Consider the following 18854-nt stretch of genomic DNA (forward strand, 5'->3'; position numbering starts at 1 on the left):
CTACTCTCCTTCTTCAAATCTACTTTTTAGAAAAAAAATGTATATTTTTAATTGGAAAGTCAGATATACAGAGGAGGAGAGACAGAGAGGAAGATCTTTCATCCGATGATTCACTCAGCAAGTGACTGCAACGGTCAAAGCTGCGTCGATCTGAAGCCAGGAACCAGGCACTCTTCCAGGTCTCCTATGTGAGTGCAGGAACCCGAGGCTTTGGGCCATCTTTGACTGCTTTCCCAGGCCACAGGCAGGGAGCTGGATGGGAAGTTGGGTAGCCGGGATTAGAACCGGCGTCCATATGGAATCCTGGAACTTGCAAGGTGGGGACTTTAGCGGCTAGGTTACTGCACTGGGTCCTCAAATTTACTTTTAAAAAGGCATTTTAAAAATAAGGATTTATTTTTATCTGAAAGGCAGAGTTAGGGACAAGACAGGAATGGAGACGAGAGTTCTCCCAACTGCCAGCTCACTGCTCAGATGGCTGCAATGGCCAAAGCTGGTCTGGGTTGAAGCCAGGAGTCAGGTGCTCCATCTGGGTCTCTCGCGTAGGTACAAAGGCCCAAGGACTTAAACCATCCTCTGCTGTTTTTCTGGGTGCATCGGCAGGGAGCTAGATTGGAAGTCCGGCAACGGGACTCTATTGGTGCCCATATGGGATGCTTGCACTACAGGTGGAAGCTTAAAGCAAAATACCATGGCACTGGCCCTTAAAAGGCATTTTTTTTAAAAAAAAGACTTAAATGGCTCAACTGGCTAATCCTCTCCCAGCAAGTGCTTGGATTCCACATGGGCACCAGTTCATGTCCTGACTGCTCCGCTTCTGCTTCGGCTCTCTGCTTATTGCCTGGGAAAGCAGTGGTGTGTGGCTCAAGTTCTTGGGACCCTGCACCTATGTGGGAGACCTGGAGGAACCTTCTGGCTCCTGGCTTCAGGTTGGCTCAGCTCTGAAGAAATAAACATTCTCTATTTGAAAGCCTGAGAGTTGGTCTACTTGCTGGTTCACCTTACTCATGGCTGCCAGTCAGGGCTGGACTAGGCTGCAGCAGGACCTTCATCCAGGTCTCCCGGGTGGCTGCAGGGGTCCAAGCAACTGCCTCTTCCTCTGCTACTTTTCTAGGCCATAAGTGGGAAGCTGAATGAGAAGTAGGGGCAGCTGGGACCCTGAGCACTGCCCATGTAGGCTTCTGGGGTCACAGGTAGCAACTGTGGCTACTCCTCCCAGCACCAGCCCCCTGGGCTCTCTTTCTTGGGAATGTCTTTCCACCCTTGGCTGGGCCCCTTCTCAAGACAGCAGGATCTGGCAAATGCCGCAGAACCCTACAGCTATGAACCTAGGGTCACAAGGTCCCCAGGCCTGACGACCCACGCAGGCCCTTCCTCCCGCGCCTGAGAGAGCTCATGGCCTCGTGTTTATCCCCGCCTTAGCGCTGCAGGGCTCAGGCCTCCTCGCAGTCACCCTACACCCTCTGCAGCTTCTCCTCCTCGCCCTGCGCTCTCCAGGAACCGGGCGGTTCGCGGCAGAGCCCGCCGCCCTTCCACGGCGCAGTGGCGTGCGAACCGCAGCGCCGCCGACACAGCCTTACAAGGAGCGATACCTGTCTGCCCGCCCTGGGCAGCTTCGTTGTCCCCTCCCCGCCTGGCCCTGATCCCAAGGCCCTTCCCTTGTGTCCTCCACCCCTGAGGTTCCGGGCTGCTCTGGCTTTGCCTCTGGCTAGGGGGGAGAGGACTGGCGGGGGGGGGGGTCTCCAGGTAGCTAGGAACTTGTGGATCCCCCTGGGGGAAGCCAAGGCCACCCCTCAGCCTGCACCTGACCGCGGTTCCTTGTAGCCCCTCCGTCCTCACTCCTAAGCTACGGACAGATTTAGACTTAGGGAGAGGGAGTTGGGGGTAGGATTAGGAGGGACAGGGATCTGGCTGCAATCGAGGACCTCTGGTAGGAGCCTTCCTTCGGAGACCCCCAGCCCTCCACTCCTGGCAGTGTGGGGGAGGGGAGACAGGGAATGCTGGCTACGCACTAGCCAGGGCTGCCATACCTGTTTGACCAGCACCTCTCTCCCTCTCTCCCTCTCTCATTCTCTCTCTCCTTCCGCCTTCTCTGGCCCAGGTTTGGCATAGGGCCCCACCCTCTGCCCTCTGGTCTGCCACGCTGGGGATGGGGCGGGTGGGGCTCGCCTCTCCCCACTCCTTTGGAAAATGTTGTTGAAAGGGATTGAGGGAGGGCCTGAGGCAAGCAGGTTCTCAGGTGGATTTCCCTCTTGCACACCAGGCAGAGAAGGGGGGTGCACAGAGAGGGGAGAGCGCCAGGGATGTGGCTATGCGTCCTCTTATGGGGCTCTCAGGAGTTTTCCATCTGAGAGGGACTTCCGTGTGTTTGTGTGCACTGAGTCCGTCTTTTGGGGTGCTTTTTGGTCACCCCCCCCGGAGGTGGCTCCCGGGTATCTCTCCTTCTGGATAAAGGTCCTGGACACCTGTCCTTCCAAGAGCCCGGCATCTGTGCTGGAGAAGGGCAGCACAGAATTCATGCAGTTGCTACCCTCCAGGTGGTGGCTGCTCCCCGCCACCCCCTCATGGGCCCTGCATGCTACCTTCTCGCTCCCCAAAGCACCTGATCATCACCTGCTCCGGTGCACTCACACCCTGCAGTAGCTTCCAAAGAACCCAGTCCCAGCCATCTGGTAATTGCAGGTGGAATCTCTACCTTGGGGATACAAACCTCCTGCCTTCCACCCACAATCTGCCCCGCCTGGCCCCACCCAGGCTTGCAGCCACGGTTCCCCATTCTCCACTCTCCCACAGGTGTGGCCCTGCCCCAGCCTGCCCTCCTGACTCACTCCACTAATGGGTTCTGGGAGACAGGTGCGTCTCCTCTGGCCCCAATTGGGGACGTTGGCAGAAGAGGGTTGGTGGCTGCTGTCTGCTTCCTTCCAATGCCACCCACTCTCCACCACCCTGTCCCATTTCCCATGATGGCAGGGGACAGGGGGAAGGATGTGGGGGTGACGCCCAAGACCCCCAAGGGTGGCTTCCCCTTGGCCTGCCTGTGCCCCCCTTCTTGTAACTCAGTGCCTGTTTTGCATTCTCTGCAGGAGCTACAGTGAGCAGTGAAGGAGGCCCTGGGTCGTGTCCAGAACAAGTGCTGTGTTTGATCTCTATCTCACACACGCAGATCCAGAAGGGAGATAGTGTGTGTGTGTGTGTAGTGTGTGTGCACTCATTCATTCCACAAATATTTACCTAGCCCCTTTGGCACTGTCCTAGATGCTTGTGGGGGTGGGTAGGTGGGGACACAGCAGGAATCTTGACCTTCCATTGGAGGCCTGGACAGATCTTCCGAAGACCCTCATCAACTACTTGGAGAGGGAAGTTGTCCTTGTGGGGGGAGAGCTGCCCAGAGGAGACCCCAGTGCCAGGAGACCCTGTCCTTCCCCAGGCCTCTGTGTAGGTTTGTTTTCCCACGGGGTGGGAAGGACCCAGGGCCTGGGTCTTCCTGTTGTTGGGTTTTGTTCACCAGGACTGGCCAGCCAAACCGACTCCTTCCAACAAGGACTGGCTTTTCTGGGCTTCTGGGAAGTGGGCGCTAGGGCTGGGGCTGGCTCTGGGGTGGGAACAGCTCTCTGCTGCCCCCACCTGCTGTCCTGGGAGCAGGGCGGTGGCAGGTGTTTGGTGAGGCCCGGCCCCCTCCAGGACCTAGCCACTCAGGTATGAGGCCTCTCTCCCTCCCTGTGGGCTGGGCTCTTCTCTATAAAGGGCCACCCCGGGAGCCGTTCTCTACCTGGAAGCAGCTCTCTCCGGCTCCGGCTCCGGCTCCGGCTCAGGCTCCATTCTCTGCCAGGTTTTGGCCTCCTGCTTGCACTCCGGCCTGCACCATGTCCATCAGGGTGACCCAGAAATCCTACAAGGTGTCCAGCTCCGGCCCCCGGGCCTTCAGCAGCCGCTCATACACGAGCGCGCCCGGTGCTCGCATCAGCTCCTCCAGCTTCTCCCGAGTGGGCAGCAGCATCCGGGGTGCCAGTATGGGTCTAGGTGCTGGAGTGGGTGGGGCAGGGGGCATCACGGCCGTCACCGTGAACCAGAGCCTGCTAAGCCCCCTGAAGCTGGAGGTGGACCCCAACATCCAGGCCGTGCGCACCCAGGAGAAGGAGCAGATCAAGAGCCTCAACAACAAGTTCGCCTCCTTCATCGACAAGGTGAGGGGGCCCCCTGAGAGTGGCCTACTGACCGTAACCGGAACCCTGAGAGGTTCTATATCTTTTTTTTTTCTGGGCACCCTGGCTGGGTGGGCACATCTCTAAGGCTCCTACTGGCGTTCTGCTGGGCCACACCCATCTTGGCCACTCTTGCCCAACTTGCCACCCATGCCCTTTGGATGGGGGGGTGGTAGGGAGCAGTTTGGGATGATTCTATAACCTGGGTGTCCTTCTTTTTTTTTCCTTGGCCGTTGCCAGCCCAACCCCACTGTCCACAAAACTGGCAGCCTGCTGTGGTTCTAGCAGCTGTTGGAAAGCAGGGATAGCTGTAGGGGTGGCTTGTGGGGACCCTAGTCCTGTCCCCCCAAAAAGGTTGCCATGTGCTGTTCGTTTCCTTCCCGCCTCAGTTTTTTTTTTACGCTTTCAATTGGGGTGGTGGTCTAACAGGCTCCTTAGGAGCAAAAGTGGGTGTCTAGACTCTAACGGGTAAATAGAGGCTGGAGCCTGGGGGACAACACGGATGAGTCACGACTTGGCCCCTGCCCCGGAGTTGGCGGTGGGTGGGGTCGGGCTCCGCCCCCGCTGCGGGGTGAGGGGCAGAGCTCCCCGGGGAGGCATTGGGGGACTGGGGCGCCACTCCACCTGGCAAGGCTGCACTGGGCTGCGCTGGGCTGGGCTGGGCTGGGCTGGGCAGCCGGGGGACGCCTGAAGAGTCCACCCAGGATTCAAAGTCTGCGGGCGTGGGACACCGCGCCCGGGTGTCCTGTCCTGTTAAACCCCAGAGTTTATGGCTGCAGATAAGGCGTCCGCCCGCGCCCACGCCCCTCGGCGCTCCCAGCCCGTGGCTCCTTTCACTCTTCCTTACCCAGGCTCCGCCTCCCCGGGCATGGGTAGGGGGCAGAGATTGCTGAACCAGGCCGGGTTTTGCAGCTCCCTCCTCCTCCGGCTTAGGAGCCTCGACGGGCCTGGAGATTGGGCGCCTGGGCGCTGACTGGCTCCGGGCAGGCCCTGTGGGAACGGGAGGAGACAAGTCCCGGGGCAGAGCTGCACCCTTCGGAATTGGAGTACCCCAGCGACACTTCCTGGGCTAGCTTCGGGCTGGAGCTTGCTAGCTCTAGAGGGCAGCTAAGCTATGGGGTGTCCGGATTCTGGTTCCTGGTGTCACCTCACCACAGCCTACCTTCGCTGAGTCAAATGTTTGTCATTTGTGAAATGTGTACGATAACCCCCTAAACCAGAGAGGATTTATTTGCCTGTTCAAACCTGTGGTCTGCGTTAAACACATTGGCCATGAGGACTGAATGCTAGTCACTTGTGTTTGTAGTGATGGGGGGGGGGGAGGTGCGGGCAGAATGAGCCTGGGCAAGCAAATAGATTTATGAGGACTTGAGGGAAGGAGACTACAGCCTGGAGACACACTTGTCTTTCAAGTTACCCCTCCCCCCTATTTTAGAAAGTTACAAATCTGGATTGATTAGAAATAGAATACATTTTTCCTTCTTGGAACTGATCTAGTATTCTTTGTCTTTAGGGCTCCCTTGGACAAGGCCTGGGTCCTTTAAGAGCAAGAACCCTAAGGCATTTGGGGGGCCGCTGTGAGAGTGAGGGAGGGAGGGAGGGAGGGGTCATCAGGTTGCAGACTTGAGAAGCTGGTCTTGTGCTTCCTTCCTGGCTCAGCCTGGGCTGGATGTGGATGTGGGGCTCCTGCAGGGGCCTGCCTGCCCCTCTCTAGTCCATGGGACCTTTGCGGTTACTCCACATAATAAGGGTGACATTATTTGCTAGAAATGACCTACATTTTTTTTACGCTCTATTAATTTATCTGAAAGAATTACATACCACACACATAGAGGGAGAGAGAGAGATCTTCCATCCCCTAGTTCATTCCCCAGATGGCTATAATGGCTGAAGCCAGATGCCTGGAACTCCATCTGGGTCTCCCATCTGGATGCAGGAATCCAATACTTGGGCCGTTTTCTGCTGCTTTCCCAGGTGTGTTAGGAGGGAGCTGGATGGGAAGTGGAGCAGCCAGTACTCTAATGGGCTCCCCTATGGGATGCCACTATTGCAGGTGGCTACTTAACTCACTTTGTCAATGTAATATAAATGACAGCATCATTGGACTGTTTGCCTATTTCTGTTGCTCTGTGACATACAGTCTAAAGAAATAAGATTTGTTTCTTCTGCAAATGTAGCTTCAAAGTAACTTTAATAGCTGCCCCTTGCAACCATTGAAACCACCCCCTGCACCCCCTCTGGCCCACTGTGATGTCCACCTTTGGTGGTAGCTGATCCTCCCACAATAGCTCACCAGGCCCCAAGAAGCCCCACATTCCCCTGGCATTGAACTTGAGCACCCCATGCCCCAAACCCTGGCCCGTTGTGCACCCTTGTTCTCTGCTCTCCCTGGTGCAGGTGCGCTTCCTGGAGCAGCAGAATAAGATGCTGGAGACCAAGTGGAGCCTCCTGCAGCAGCAGAAGACGGCTCGCAGCAACATGGATGGCATGTTTGAGAGTTATATCAACAACCTGCGGCGGCAGCTGGACACGCTGGGTCAGGAGAAGCTGAAGCTGGAGGCAGAGTTGGGCAACATGCAGGGGCTGGTAGAAGACTTCAAGAATAAGTGAGCACACCTCCAGCCCTCTGCCCCCTGCACCCCCCACCCCTTGATTCAAGCTATCCTGCCCCGGGGCTAGAGAGAGGCCCAAGTCCCTGCCCTCTGTAGCGTGACCCTGGGCAAGTCTGTATGCCCACTGATGTACCACCTGTAAGTAGCACCCACTGACCCTGGTTTGGTTCTGTAACTGACAAAGTTTGCACAGAAAATTATTGCCCCAACCTTGGTTCTTATAACCGTTGGCCCCTATTCATTTCTGGCTCTTGGCTTCTGCGGCCGTGCCTGGTCTTAGGCAGTTTCACCAAGCAGGAAGAGATTTTCTGCTTCAGAACTCCCTCCACCACCCTCACATCCCCAACTGAAGTAGGGAGAGGGTGTGGGGGGGAGAGTGGCTGTCTTGGTCATGAGTTGTCCCGAGCTCCAGGGCTCCCCTGCCCTGTGCCTTCCTGCTCTGATGCTCAACCCTCTTATGCAGGTATGAGGATGAGATTAACAAGCGCACAGAGATGGAGAATGAGTTTGTCCTCATCAAGAAGGTGAGCCAGACCCTGGGGGCTTGGGCCAAGAGGCTTCCTGGATTACATAAGGAGAAAGGCTCATTTCTTCCAACATGGGAGTGTTTTGGGGTTAGGTAGCTTGGAGAGAGAGAGCCCAGGACAGATGTGTTTGGAGATGTGGCCATAGAGTGCTTCCTGGAGGAGGAGGCTGGAAGGAGGGCGCCTGAGGAAACAGAGGGGAAGGAGTTTGGATTCAGGGTGCAGGAGCAGAGAGGCTGGACTGGACAATCAGGCAGTGAGTGAGAAGGTACTACATCCGGGCCATTAAGTGGAAGGATGTTGGGGGAGTCCCCTGGGTTGGAGTGGGAGGGGGACACCGGGCTCAGATCCCCTCTGCTTTTGCCTCGACCCCAGGATGTGGATGAAGCTTACATGAACAAGGTTGAGCTGGAGTCTCGTCTGGAGGGACTGACCGACGAGATCAACTTCCTCAGGCAGCTGTATGAAGAGGTGTGTCCCAGGGCTCTGACCCCATCTGTACCCTCCACCGCCACTGACCCAGCTGGAGACACCTCCCCTTGCCCCCACTCCTAGTGCCCCAACAGTTCTGTCCCTCACATGAGGAGAGTTCATGATCCCATTTCACAGAAGGGCTCGGAGAAGTGAAATAAAACTGGGTAGGGTGGGTTAGTGCTGGTGTTGGGAAAGATGAGGGTAATTTTCCCTCTTGGGGAGGCCCGCAGGGCAGGGTTCCTTTGGTCCCAACCCCATGTGCCCTGGTCTTCTTCCTTCTGCTCTTCCTCACCATCTCTACCCCTCACAAGGGCTCTATTGCATGCGACGGGGGCTCCCTGTGTGCTGGGAGAGCCTAACCAACTCTCCGCCCTGCAGGAGATCCGCGAGCTGCAGTCCCAGATCTCCGACACGTCCGTGGTCCTTTCCATGGACAACAGCCGTAGCCTGGACATGGACAGCATCATCAACGAGGTCCGCGCCCAGTACGAGGAGATCGCCAACCGCAGCCGTGCCGAGGCCGAGAGCATGTACCAGGTCAAGGTGAGGAAGAGAGTGGGGCTCAGCCGGCCCTGCCGTTGGCCAGGGCTTCCATCGTCCTCATCAGCTATTGTGAAGAAGGACCTGCAGAATGGCAGTGGGAGGTCACCTACCGTGGGGTCGGGGGGAGTGTGTTGGAGTGGGGAAGGGAGGGATGACTGTGGGCAGCAAGCACCCTGCCTTGCATCCCTGGAGCATGCCCCATAGCGTCTCACTTTCTCTCCTGCTTGCAGTATGAAGAGCTGCAGATGCAGGCTGGCAAGCACGGGGACGACTTGCGTCGTACGAAGACGGAGATCTCTGAGATGAACCGCAACATCAGCCGCATCCAAGCTGAGATTGAGGCTCTCAAAGGCCAGGTACGGGCTGCCTGGGCTGGAAGGGATCCTGGCACCCACTCATCAGGGCCCTAAGACACGTCCCCTAAGCCAACTTCTGTGTCAGGGTCTCAGGTTGGGCTCTGAGAACACCGAGAGACGGAGCCCACTTAAGATGTGGGGGGTGGGAACACTATGAGGTCACAGATGACACCCTAAGGACTGGGGTCTGCAGTGGGTGGGTCAAGGAAGGAGATATGCTCTATCTGACCCTTTCTCCCTTCTGCCATCACCAGAGGGCGAGCCTGGAGGCCGCCATTGCTGACGCGGAGCAGCGCGGGGAGCTGGCCCTCAAGGATGCCCAGGCCAAGCTGGCTGAACTGGAGGCCGCCCTGCAGCGGGCCAAGCAGGACATGGCACGGCAGCTGCGCGAGTACCAGGAGCTCATGAATGTGAAGCTGGCCCTGGACATTGAGATCGCCACCTACAGGAAGCTGCTGGAGGGCGAGGAGAGCAGGTGCGGGGCTGGGGTTGTTGCTGGGATCTGGGGTGGATATTCCCTGCAGGGAGCATGTGTGTGTGTGTGTGTGTGTGTGTGTGTGTATGTGTGTGTGTGCACGCATGCGCATGAAGATCCTGACATCTGTGCATCTGGGTGCAGGCTGGAGTCTGGGATGCAGAACATGAGTATCCACACCAAGACCACCACTGGCTATGCAGGTGAGCACCTGCCCTCGGATAAAGGGAGGAGGGTAGGGCCAGTGAAGGGACCAGTCTCAGGAACTCCTGGAGTGAGGCCCTGGGGAGTCTGGAAGGGAGAATACAGAGTGATGGGTGACATGCATGGGACACACACAGGTGTGTCCAGGTGGAAGTTAGACAGATATGAGAGTAAGGAACTCCATCCACTGGTGCCTGCAACAGCTGGGGCCAGGACAAAGCCAGGATCCCAAAACTCAATCCAGGTCTCCCACGTGGGTGAGAGGGACCGAGTGTATTGGAGCTATCCCCTACTGCCTCCCAGGGTGCACACCAGCAAGAGGCTGGGATTGGGAGCTGGGACTGGGAGGTGGGACAGTTTCATGCTTTCCTCTTGAGCTGCTGAGGCCAAGGTTACTGGCAGCGCTGGAGTAGTGAGCCATGAAGCCACTGGTCAGGCAAACCTGGGCTGGGATCCCCCTACAACTACCTCCCTCTCCCCCCACAATCCAAGGGTCTTGGTGGGGTGACAGCAGAGACAAGAGACCTGGAGCCCGTAGCGTGAGGGGCTTGGGCGCTCAGCCCCCTGCCTCTTTCCCCTGCAGGTGGACTGAGCTCTGCCTATGGAAGCCTTGCAAGTCCTGGCCTCAATTATGGCCTGAGCTTCCAGTCTGGCTTCGGCCCCGGCGGGAGCTCCAGCTCCATTACCCGCAAGGCCGTGGTGGTGAAGAAGATCGAGACCCGTGACGGGAAGCTGGTGTCTGAATCCTCCGACGTGCTGCCCAAGTGAACGGCTGCTGCCGCTGCTGCCTCCACTTCTGCAGCCCCTCTGCCCATGCCCCCGCTCCTCCTCCCGGGGCTGTGCCCGGGGCACCTGGGAACAGCCTGCCGCCCACCCTGGAGAGGAATCTAATGTCCTGTCCAAGACATTCAATTGTCTTTTCCAAAATAAAAATTCAATTGGGTGTGTCCAGCCAGCTTGCTCTGTGTGTGTGTGTGTGTCCTGTGTCCGTGCTGGGCGAGGGGGTCTCAAAAGCCAGGGAGGGTGAAGGCATCTTGGCTTGGTCGCTGTTGCAGACACCTGTAACTGGAAGCTTTATGGCTTCATTGTACACGCGAGTACCCGTTTGATCCACACATCCCACCCATAAGCTAGATGGAAGAACCTTTATTTTATTAAAAAAGGAGAGAGAGCAAACTGGTTCAGTCTTCAAATTCCTCTTTCCTGGTTGCCATTGGGAGCTGGAAACTCCAGGTCTCCACGTGATTGCCAGGAACCCAATGCCTGGAGTCGTCACAGTTGTTTTCTAGGGTCTGCACTAGCAAGGAAGCGGGGGTCCAGGAGCCAGGCATGCTGGCAGGGGACACTGGCGTCTGACAGGGTTTGCAGGCTTGAGTTGGCATTGGCGGGTGAGGGTTCCGCTGCAGACCTCAGCGTCAGGATGTAGATCTGGAGAGCCAGGCTCAGAGAGGCCACGTGACCCACTCACCTGGAAAGCTGCAGGGAGGTGTTCTTAAGCCGGGTGGGACCCCACCTCTTGCCTCCCTCCTAACTCAACCACCTATTCCCCATCCTGGCTCGCCTGGGCCACGCCCACAGTTTTAGGAGGTGGGCCGATGCGCCTAATTTGTTTCATTAGTCGCTCCCCTCCCTTGCGGGCGCTGTTGATGATATAAAGGGGGTGTGGGCATCCTATGTTTGCATGCGATGGGTGTTGTGTATCTACAGGTGTGCACAGAGGCCAGGAAGTGTGTAAAGGGGTGTGCCTATCTGTTGAAAGTCCGCAGGGCTGAGAGCAGGAGGGGGTTGCCGATTAGAGAGTTGCAGGAGAGGCGCAGCTCCCTGCCTTCACCCCTGCCCCCACGTGGCCGCTATAGCCATGGGTTCCAGGCAGCTGCACGTGCTAGCCATCTCTTTTAACACCAGACTCAGGAAGTTCTCACAGGAATTGAGCATACCTGACGTGTGGGCAATGTGGACAGGTGGCTGGGGACAGCTGGTGTAGTGAGCTGGCATCTGGCTCTGCTCTGGAGTCTTGGTGCGGGGCCCGGGGCCTTGGGTTCCTTCCCCTCTCTAGCAACCTGCACAGGCCTTTGGGGATGGCCAGGTACCTCCTTTCCCAACCCCTTCCCATTCAGTCTGGGAGAATTCAGTCTCCCACCTGCATAAAGCTAGCAGCATTGCCATCCAGAGCCATAGGAGTGCCGGTTCGAGTCCTGGCTTTTCCACTTTTGATCCAGCTCTCTGCTTGTGGCCTTGGGCCCCTGCACCTGTGAGGGAGATGCAAAAGCTCCTGGCTCCTGGCTTCAGACTGGCTCAGCTCCAGCCATTGTGGCCATTTGGGGAGTGAATCAGCCATTGAAAGATCTTTCTCTGTGTATTTCTCCTTTTCTCTCTGTAGCTGCGTTAAAAAAAAAAGCTAGTGGCGTGATTATCCAGAGGCATGGCTCCCTATCTATCTTACTGCTTGCTTTGGTCCCCACCTACACACGTGTACATAAAGAACATAAAGACCGAAGCAAAAGCAACACCAATTGTCTGCCCTCTGGCTGCCTGCGACCCAACCCGCTGTCAAGTTTCTAGGAAACAGGAGGGTGGGGTGAGAGCTCAAGGGAGTAGGAGCCACCGGCTCAGCAACAGGGACCTCCTGCACACTTAGGGCCCCAGGTCAGCATTGCCAGTGGGACCACACCCACCTTCTCCTGCCTCCTCCGAAGCCAGTCACCTGTCTTATCAGGCCCTGGCCCTGGGCACGGCCTGGGTGTGCTGGGGGCAGCCAGGCGCCCCACCCCATGCTCTCCTATGAATTTCCACGCCCTGGCTATTTGCTCAGGGCAAGGCAGGATGGCTTCCCCTCAAGCTTCCTGAGCCTTTAGCATGGAAGCCAAGACAACATCCTCCTTACTTTTCCATGTCTAAATCCCTGCCACACTCCAGGAGCTCAGGAAGAATGGGAGCAGCAGATTTACTGGAAAGGTAGATTAGAGACCTTTCATCTACTGGTTCACTCCCCAAATGGCCAAAGTCAGGGCCATGAGTTTCCTCCAGGTCTCCTACGTGGGTGCATGCTCTCAAGGCTTTGGGCCAAACTTTGCTGTTTTCCCAGGCTGTAAGCAAGGAGGTGGCCGGGAAATGGAGCAGCTGAAACATTAACTGGCACCCATATGGGATCCTGGTACATGAAAGGGGAAGATTAGCCAATCGAACCATCTCACTGGGCCCTGGAGAGTAGCATTTTTAAAAAAAGATTTATTTATTTTTATTCGAAAGGTAGATATACAGAGAGAAGATACAGAGAGAAAGATCTTCTGTCCATTGGTTCACTCCCCAAGCGGACGCCACAGATGGAGCTGAGCTGATTAGAGATTTATTTATTTTTATTACAAAGTCAGATATACAGAGAGGAGAGACAGAGAGGAAGATCTTCCGTCTGATGATTCATTCCCCAAGTGACCGCAGTGGTCGGTGCTGCGCCGATCTGAAGCCGGGAACCTGGAACCTCTTTCAGGTATCCCAAATGGGTGCAGGGTCCCAAAGCTTTGGGCCATCCTTGACTGCTTTCCCAGGCCACAAGCAGGGAGCTGGATGGAAAGCAGGGCCGCTGGGATTAGAACCAGCGTCCATATGGGATCCCAACACGTTCAAGGCGAGGACTTTAGCTGCTGGGCCACGCCGCTGGGCCCTGGTGGTGCTGATCTTGCCGGAACTTGTTGGCTGTTAGGTCTGAGGGTCACATGGATCTATTTTGACCCGCACGATGCCAAAGTTGGTATTATTTTCCCTGTGGGACCAGTGCAATGCACTGAGCTCATTGAGTTCTCACCCACTATGTGCAGCTCACCATTGTCCCTGCAGTCTTAAAGTTTTTCCACACTGTACAAAATGGTGCCTGATGTAGAGCTGATCTGCTGACTGTCAGGTCTGGAGGCTACTCAAACCAATCTTGGTGGAACCTGTAGGATGCCACATTGTTGCAGTTCATTGAGCCAGAAATGAGTTCACTCCCAGCTCGGTGCATGCGCAGTCCTGCCCCATAGCCATTGCCTGCTTAAACAAAATGGCCCTCAATTTGGCTCTAGAGGGGCAGTCTGGGCTGTGAAATTCACCTTGTTACTGCACCACCCGTCTGGGACCTGCCATTCTCTCAACCTTTTTTTTTTTTTTTTTTTTTTTTTTTTTTTTTTTTTTACAACAAAATAAGCTGAGACTTTCAATCCCTCCGTGTTGCCACACACCTTGCTCTGACGCAATTACCTTTTGCTTCTGGATTGGTGAGGACTTACCTCCCCTGCCCCCTTTTACTGCTTTGTTTAAAGAAGAGGTTTATTTATTTGAAAGGCAGAGTGACAGAGATTGAGAGGTAGAAACGGAGATCGACTTTCCATCCAGCAGATAGAAGGTCCAGCTCCGTGCTGGTCTCCCACTTGCTGGAGATTGGCCCGAGCACTTTGCGTGTCATCTGTTGCCTGCCAGGTGCATGAGTAGGGAGCTGGATCAGACTCTGACATGGCATGTGGGAGTCTTAACTTGCTGATCCTCAACAAGAGCCATGAGGGTTCAATGCTGTGGTATCTAACGCTCCACGCAGGCATATGCCATGATTTATCCGAACAATGCTTAAAAGTGGAAGTGCTGTGTCAAAGCACGTTTAACTTCCGATATGCTTAAAATTTTTAAATTGTAAAGTCAGATATACAGAGAGGAGGAGAGACAGAGAAAGATCTGTCCGCTGATTCACTCCCCAAGTGGCCACAACAGCTGGAGTTGTGCCACAATGAAGCCAGGAGCCAGGAGCCAGGAGCTGCTTCTGGGTCTCCCATGCAGGTGCAGGGTTCCAAGGCTTTGGGCTGTCTTCGACTGCTTTCCCAGGCCACAAGCAGGGAAGTGAGGCAGCTGGGACATGAACCAGTGACAATATGGGATCCTGGTGGTGCCTGTAAGGCAAGGACTTTAGCCAGTAGGCTACTGTATCGGGCCCTTCTGATACACATTTTAACAAAGACTTTATTTCTCATGGGACCAGTTTTAGTTTTCTAGAAAATTTATGAATGTAAATGAATGAAAGCCCTATTGAACGACTGCGGGGGGGCGGGGGGAGCCTGTGGTCAGTATTTGCCCTCCCCTGCCCACCCATCTTGGAAATCTTGTTGGGCCACATTCTTCATACACTGCTACCCTCAGAGCTTGCTCTGTGTGCCCTGGGGGTTTGGCCCAGGCGGGCTTTGGAGCAGCAAGCAGAATGCAAAGAAAGGAAGTGGGGAGGAAGGGGTCCCCTGGGCAGCCATCTTGCTGCCTCTCTTTCTCTCTCTCTTTTTTTGGAGAGATCTTCTATCTGCTGGTTCACTCCCCAGCTGGCTCAATGGACAACAATGGGCCAAGTCAAAGCCAGGAGCCAGGAGCTTCATCCGGGTCTCTCACATGGGTGTGGAGGTCCAAGCACTTGGGCCATTCTCTGCCACCTTCCCAGGGGTCTAAATGGGGAGCTGGTTTAGAAGTGGAGCAACCAGGACTCGAACTGGCATCCATATGGGATTGGGTATTGTAGGCTTAACTTGGTATGCCCACTAGAGGCTGGATTGGCCACTGGCAGGTGCCTCTGCTCCCTCCTGGCTGGGGAACATCCATCACACACTCACCTGCCAGAAAGTGTTCCACCTCAAGGAATTTCTCCTCCTGATGCTAGGATGAGAGGAACATCTCTTGGGTTCCAGGAGATTGGTGGGGCCCCTGGCCAGTGTGCACTCCCCACCCCCTTCTTCTGAGTACTTGGCTAGGTCCAGGGTAACCTGAAGTAGGGGTAGGCAGGCGTTCTTACAGCCCACTCCCATCCCCATCCCTACATGCAGGGCGTTCCCCACGGCCCCAACCAGCACCTGCATTTGCTGCAGAGCTTGGAGTGGGCGGAGCCTCTGCGGCCCTGGGGCTGCGGCTCCTGTGGAGCCCTGCGTGGAACAGGCTGCCTTTTCTATCATACACAGAGGAGCTGCTGGCCATCACCTCACGTTCAGCTACTGAGACCTGCAGTGGGCACAGCAGTGAAGACCCTGCCTGGGACACTCGCATCCTGCAGCAGGGCATCTGGGGTTCAAGCCCTGGCTCCCATCTGCTGCTGGTCCCTGCTGGGAGGCAGCTGGGATGGTTCCAAGTACTTGAGTCCCAGGTCCCCACGTAGAGAATCCAGAATGAGCTCTAGACATGACAGACATCTGGAGAGAGAACTGATGGATGGAGATCTCTCGATCACTAAAAAATCGAATTAAAATCGAATCATGTAAGAGCGCCACCAGAGGGCAGCCTCTCCACAGGCTGATTGGGGTGTGCCAGGCTGGGTCAGACTGAAGCCAGGAGTCAGGAGCTTCTTCTGGATCTTCCACAAGGTTGCATGGGCCCAAGCACTTGGGCAATTGTCCACTGCTTTCTCAGCCCTACTAGCAGGGAGCTGGATCAGAAGTGGAGCAGCCGGGACTTGAACCTGCATCCATATGGGATGCCAGCGCAGCAGGCACCTGAAATGATCCCAACCAAGTTCCCAAGGTGCTTTCTGCTGGTAGATGAGAGCCACTCGCCCATCTCCAGGGATGGCTCCAGAGCGGCGATCTCCTGCATGCATGGTGAGCTTTGCTCAGTCTGCTTCAGGAGCCACGCCACTGGTGCTGAGGGCCAGGCACACAACACATGGTCGACACAAATCAAAAAGGAGCATTGATGAGCCAACTGCGCGATGCTAGCCACATTGTTTCTTTGTCCCCCAGACTTTCATCCCTTTAAGCACTCTCCTTTGGGGAGGAGGATTCACTGGCTGAGGCACCGTCCGGAAACAGCTAGTACACTCATGTGTGAGGGACAAATGGTCCCCACCGCACCACGCACCACGGCTCAACTTGGAAGCCTGTAAGGTGAAGGTGACGCATGCGTGACAGAGGCCAGACTGGGCGGCGGCTGAGTGAACTGCCTTGGCAGCAGGTGTGGCGTGGGTGGCTAAGCTAGGCGTGCCTGGCAGGTGGGGGGAGGGAGGGCAGGAAGGAGTGGTCTCAGGGGGAGTGCAGTGTCCCTGCAGAGTGCATGGATCCCAGAGCAGCCAGTCTCACCACTTCAGCTATTCTCTACCGACATTTGTGGGTATCTGGGGTGAAGCAGACCTTGGCACATACCTCGGGCATGGAGTGCAGAGGGGTCACCGTGCATGTGTGACCTGGTGACCTGCTCGTGGGACATTGCCTGCTCGTGGTCTCCCCACACCTGTTCTCTTCTACATGAGTGCTCTCTAGTTGCCCAGGAGTCAAAGGACCAGGAGCAGAAGTCTGTGTGTGTGTGTGTGTGTGTGTGTGTGTGTGTGTGTGAACTTTCAGGCAGAGAGAGGGAGCTGTTTCCTTCACCTCTCTTTCCTACTGATGGGAGGTACATGCAATGGCTGCAACTCAGCAGCCACTTTGGATCACGGGTGGGGGGAGGTGATTTAGAGAGCAGTGGCTGCCCTAGGCAGAGTGAAGCAGGCCAGGGAGCCACGCTGACCTTGTGTTGGTTATTTCCACAGATATGAAAGTGGAGAGAGTGTTGAGCTACTGTCTGGATCCAGCTGCGGTTACTCTTTTTTTTCCTCCAGAGCAAGGCTTCTAGATATGAGGTTGTGGGAGGCTGTTCCACGTCCTGGCCAAGCTGCAGCTGATCGGAACGCTGTGACCATCGGCCTGTGCTGGACGCGTGCCTGCCATGGATGGGGAGGAGCAGAGAGGGCACGGGCCAGCACAAGATTTTAAAGTCTGGGGCGACTTGCTCAGGGATGTTTGGGAAGTCCCTCCCCTCTCTGGGCCTTGGTCCTTTTTTTCTGAGGATATAGCATTTGGATGCTGTTTTTATTTTTATTTAGTTTTTTAAAGATTTATTTATTTTTATTGGAAAGGCAGATATACAGAGAGGAGGAGAGACAGAGAGGAAGATTTTCTGTCCGATGATTCACTCCCCAAGTGGCTGCAATGGCCAGTGTTGCGCCGATCCGAAGCCAGGAGCCAGGAACTTCCTCCAGGTCTCCCATGTGGGTGCAGGGTCCCAAGGCTTTGGGCCGTCCTCGACTGCTTTCCCAGGCCACAGGCAGGGAGCTGGATGGGAAGCAGGGCTGCTGGGATTAGAACCGGCGCCCATATGGGATCCCAGTAAATGCAAGGAAAGGACTTTAGCCACTATGCTATTGCACCGGGCTCTGGATGCTGTTTTTAAAAATTGAAAAAAGGAAAATGTCTTCTGGGGCCCACCATGTAGGTTCCGCCTCCACATGAGGCACTAGCTTCCCATATGGGCACTGGCTGCTCCACATCTGATCTAGCTCCCTGCTAATACGTCTGGGGAAGCAGAGGAGGCCAGCCCAAGCCTTTGGGCCCCTGAACTCCCATGGCAGACCTGGAAGACACTCCTGGCTCCTGGCTTTGGACGAACCCAGCTCTGGCTGTTGTGGCCACTTGGGAGCGAACCAGGCCATGAAAGATCTTTCTGTGTCTCTTCTCTCAATGTAACTCTACTTTTCAAATAAAAATAACTCTTAAAAAATAAACCCAAACCCTTCTTGCCTACTCACTTTGTCCTCAAGACTTTTTTGGTGGAGGGGAAAGACGCTAAGCTGAGACTCTAGCAAAAAAAAAAAAAATATTTATGTGAAAGAGTGACAGAGACCCATCTCTCTCTCTCTCTCTCTCCCCTCCCCCCCACACAGAGCAGGCAGAGGGGAGAGAGAGATCTCCCATTCGCTGGCTCACTCCCCAAATAACCACAGCAGCCAGAACTGGGCAGGTCTAAAGCCAGGAGCCAGGAGCCTCCTCTGGGTCTCCTACGTGGCTGGCAGGGGCCCAAGGACTTGGACCATTGACTGCTGCCTTCCCAGGAGGCATCAGCAGGAAGTCAGATGAGGAGCTGGATTCGAGCTGGGCTGTGGGAGCTGGAAGCAGTGGCTCACCCACTGGGCCACGGCGCCTGCCCCTGAGCTGGGAATCTGCATTCGATGTCAGGTGTAGAGGTGTTTCTGGAGGATTTTTGTTTGATTTGGAGCATGGCAGTGAGCTGATGGAGGCTGTGTTCTAGGCAATTCCATCTCGAGTGAGCCAGCATGGCGGGCCGGGGCCTGGATCTGGGCAGGGCAGAGGCAGAGCTCAGAGTGGACACCCTGTATTATGCCCCCCACTGTGACTGTGTCCCCTAAACTCAGACAGGACCCTGGTCCCAAGAGGGGGCTGTGACACAGTGCCGTGTTTAGAGGTGGGGGCCGTGGGCCGAGGCGACGCTGCGTCAGGTCTCAGGGTGGCACCCCCGTGAGTGAATCCTGGTGGACATGTGCTCCCGGATCGTGTCCTGCACTGCTCCTCACGGTGGCAGGACTCCACCAGCAGCAAGGTCACACGCTGACACATACCTGACATGCCCCTTGACCTTGAACCCTCAGAACCGGGAGCCAGAATAAACCCCTTTCCTGGTGGAGTTGGGTGGCCTCCCTGTGTGCG

At 55.9% G+C, this 18854-nt stretch overlaps 1 protein-coding gene and 1 long non-coding RNA gene across 2 annotated transcripts; both read left to right on the forward strand.

The window, feature by feature from the left end:
• The first annotated feature begins 2375 nt into the window (after window positions 1-2375).
• Window positions 2376-3414, forward strand: LOC131482125 (uncharacterized). Its single transcript, XR_009246766.1, has 3 exons — window positions 2376-2672; window positions 2794-2853; window positions 3084-3414. It is a non-coding gene; the product is annotated as an uncharacterized LOC131482125 (long non-coding RNA).
• Window positions 3415-3809: 395 nt separating this feature from the next.
• Window positions 3810-10345, forward strand: KRT8 (keratin 8). Its single transcript, XM_004583191.4, has 9 exons — window positions 3810-4184; window positions 6600-6808; window positions 7278-7338; window positions 7714-7809; window positions 8191-8355; window positions 8586-8711; window positions 8966-9186; window positions 9331-9389; window positions 9974-10345. Exons 1-9 carry the CDS (start codon window positions 3864-3866, stop codon window positions 10156-10158), a joined length of 1443 nt encoding a protein of 480 aa, XP_004583248.1. The 5' UTR covers window positions 3810-3863; the 3' UTR covers window positions 10159-10345.
• Window positions 10346-18854: the final 8509 nt, after the last annotated feature.

The sequence above is a fragment of the Ochotona princeps genome, chromosome 15, assembly GCF_030435755.1.
Source record: "Ochotona princeps isolate mOchPri1 chromosome 15, mOchPri1.hap1, whole genome shotgun sequence".
In the NCBI taxonomy this organism is placed as follows: domain Eukaryota; kingdom Metazoa; phylum Chordata; class Mammalia; order Lagomorpha; family Ochotonidae; genus Ochotona; species Ochotona princeps.

Coding starts and splice junctions, on each gene's coding strand:
- KRT8 (XM_004583191.4), top strand. CDS start 3,864: ATGTCCATCAGGGTGACCCAGAAATCCTACAAGGTGTCCAGCTCCGGC. Junction 4,185..6,599: donor TCGCCTCCTTCATCGACAAG/GTGAGGGGGCCC, acceptor TCCCTGGTGCAG/GTGCGCTTCCTGGAGCAGCA. Junction 9,187..9,330: donor CTGGAGGGCGAGGAGAGCAG/GTGCGGGGCTGG, acceptor ATCTGGGTGCAG/GCTGGAGTCTGGGATGCAGA.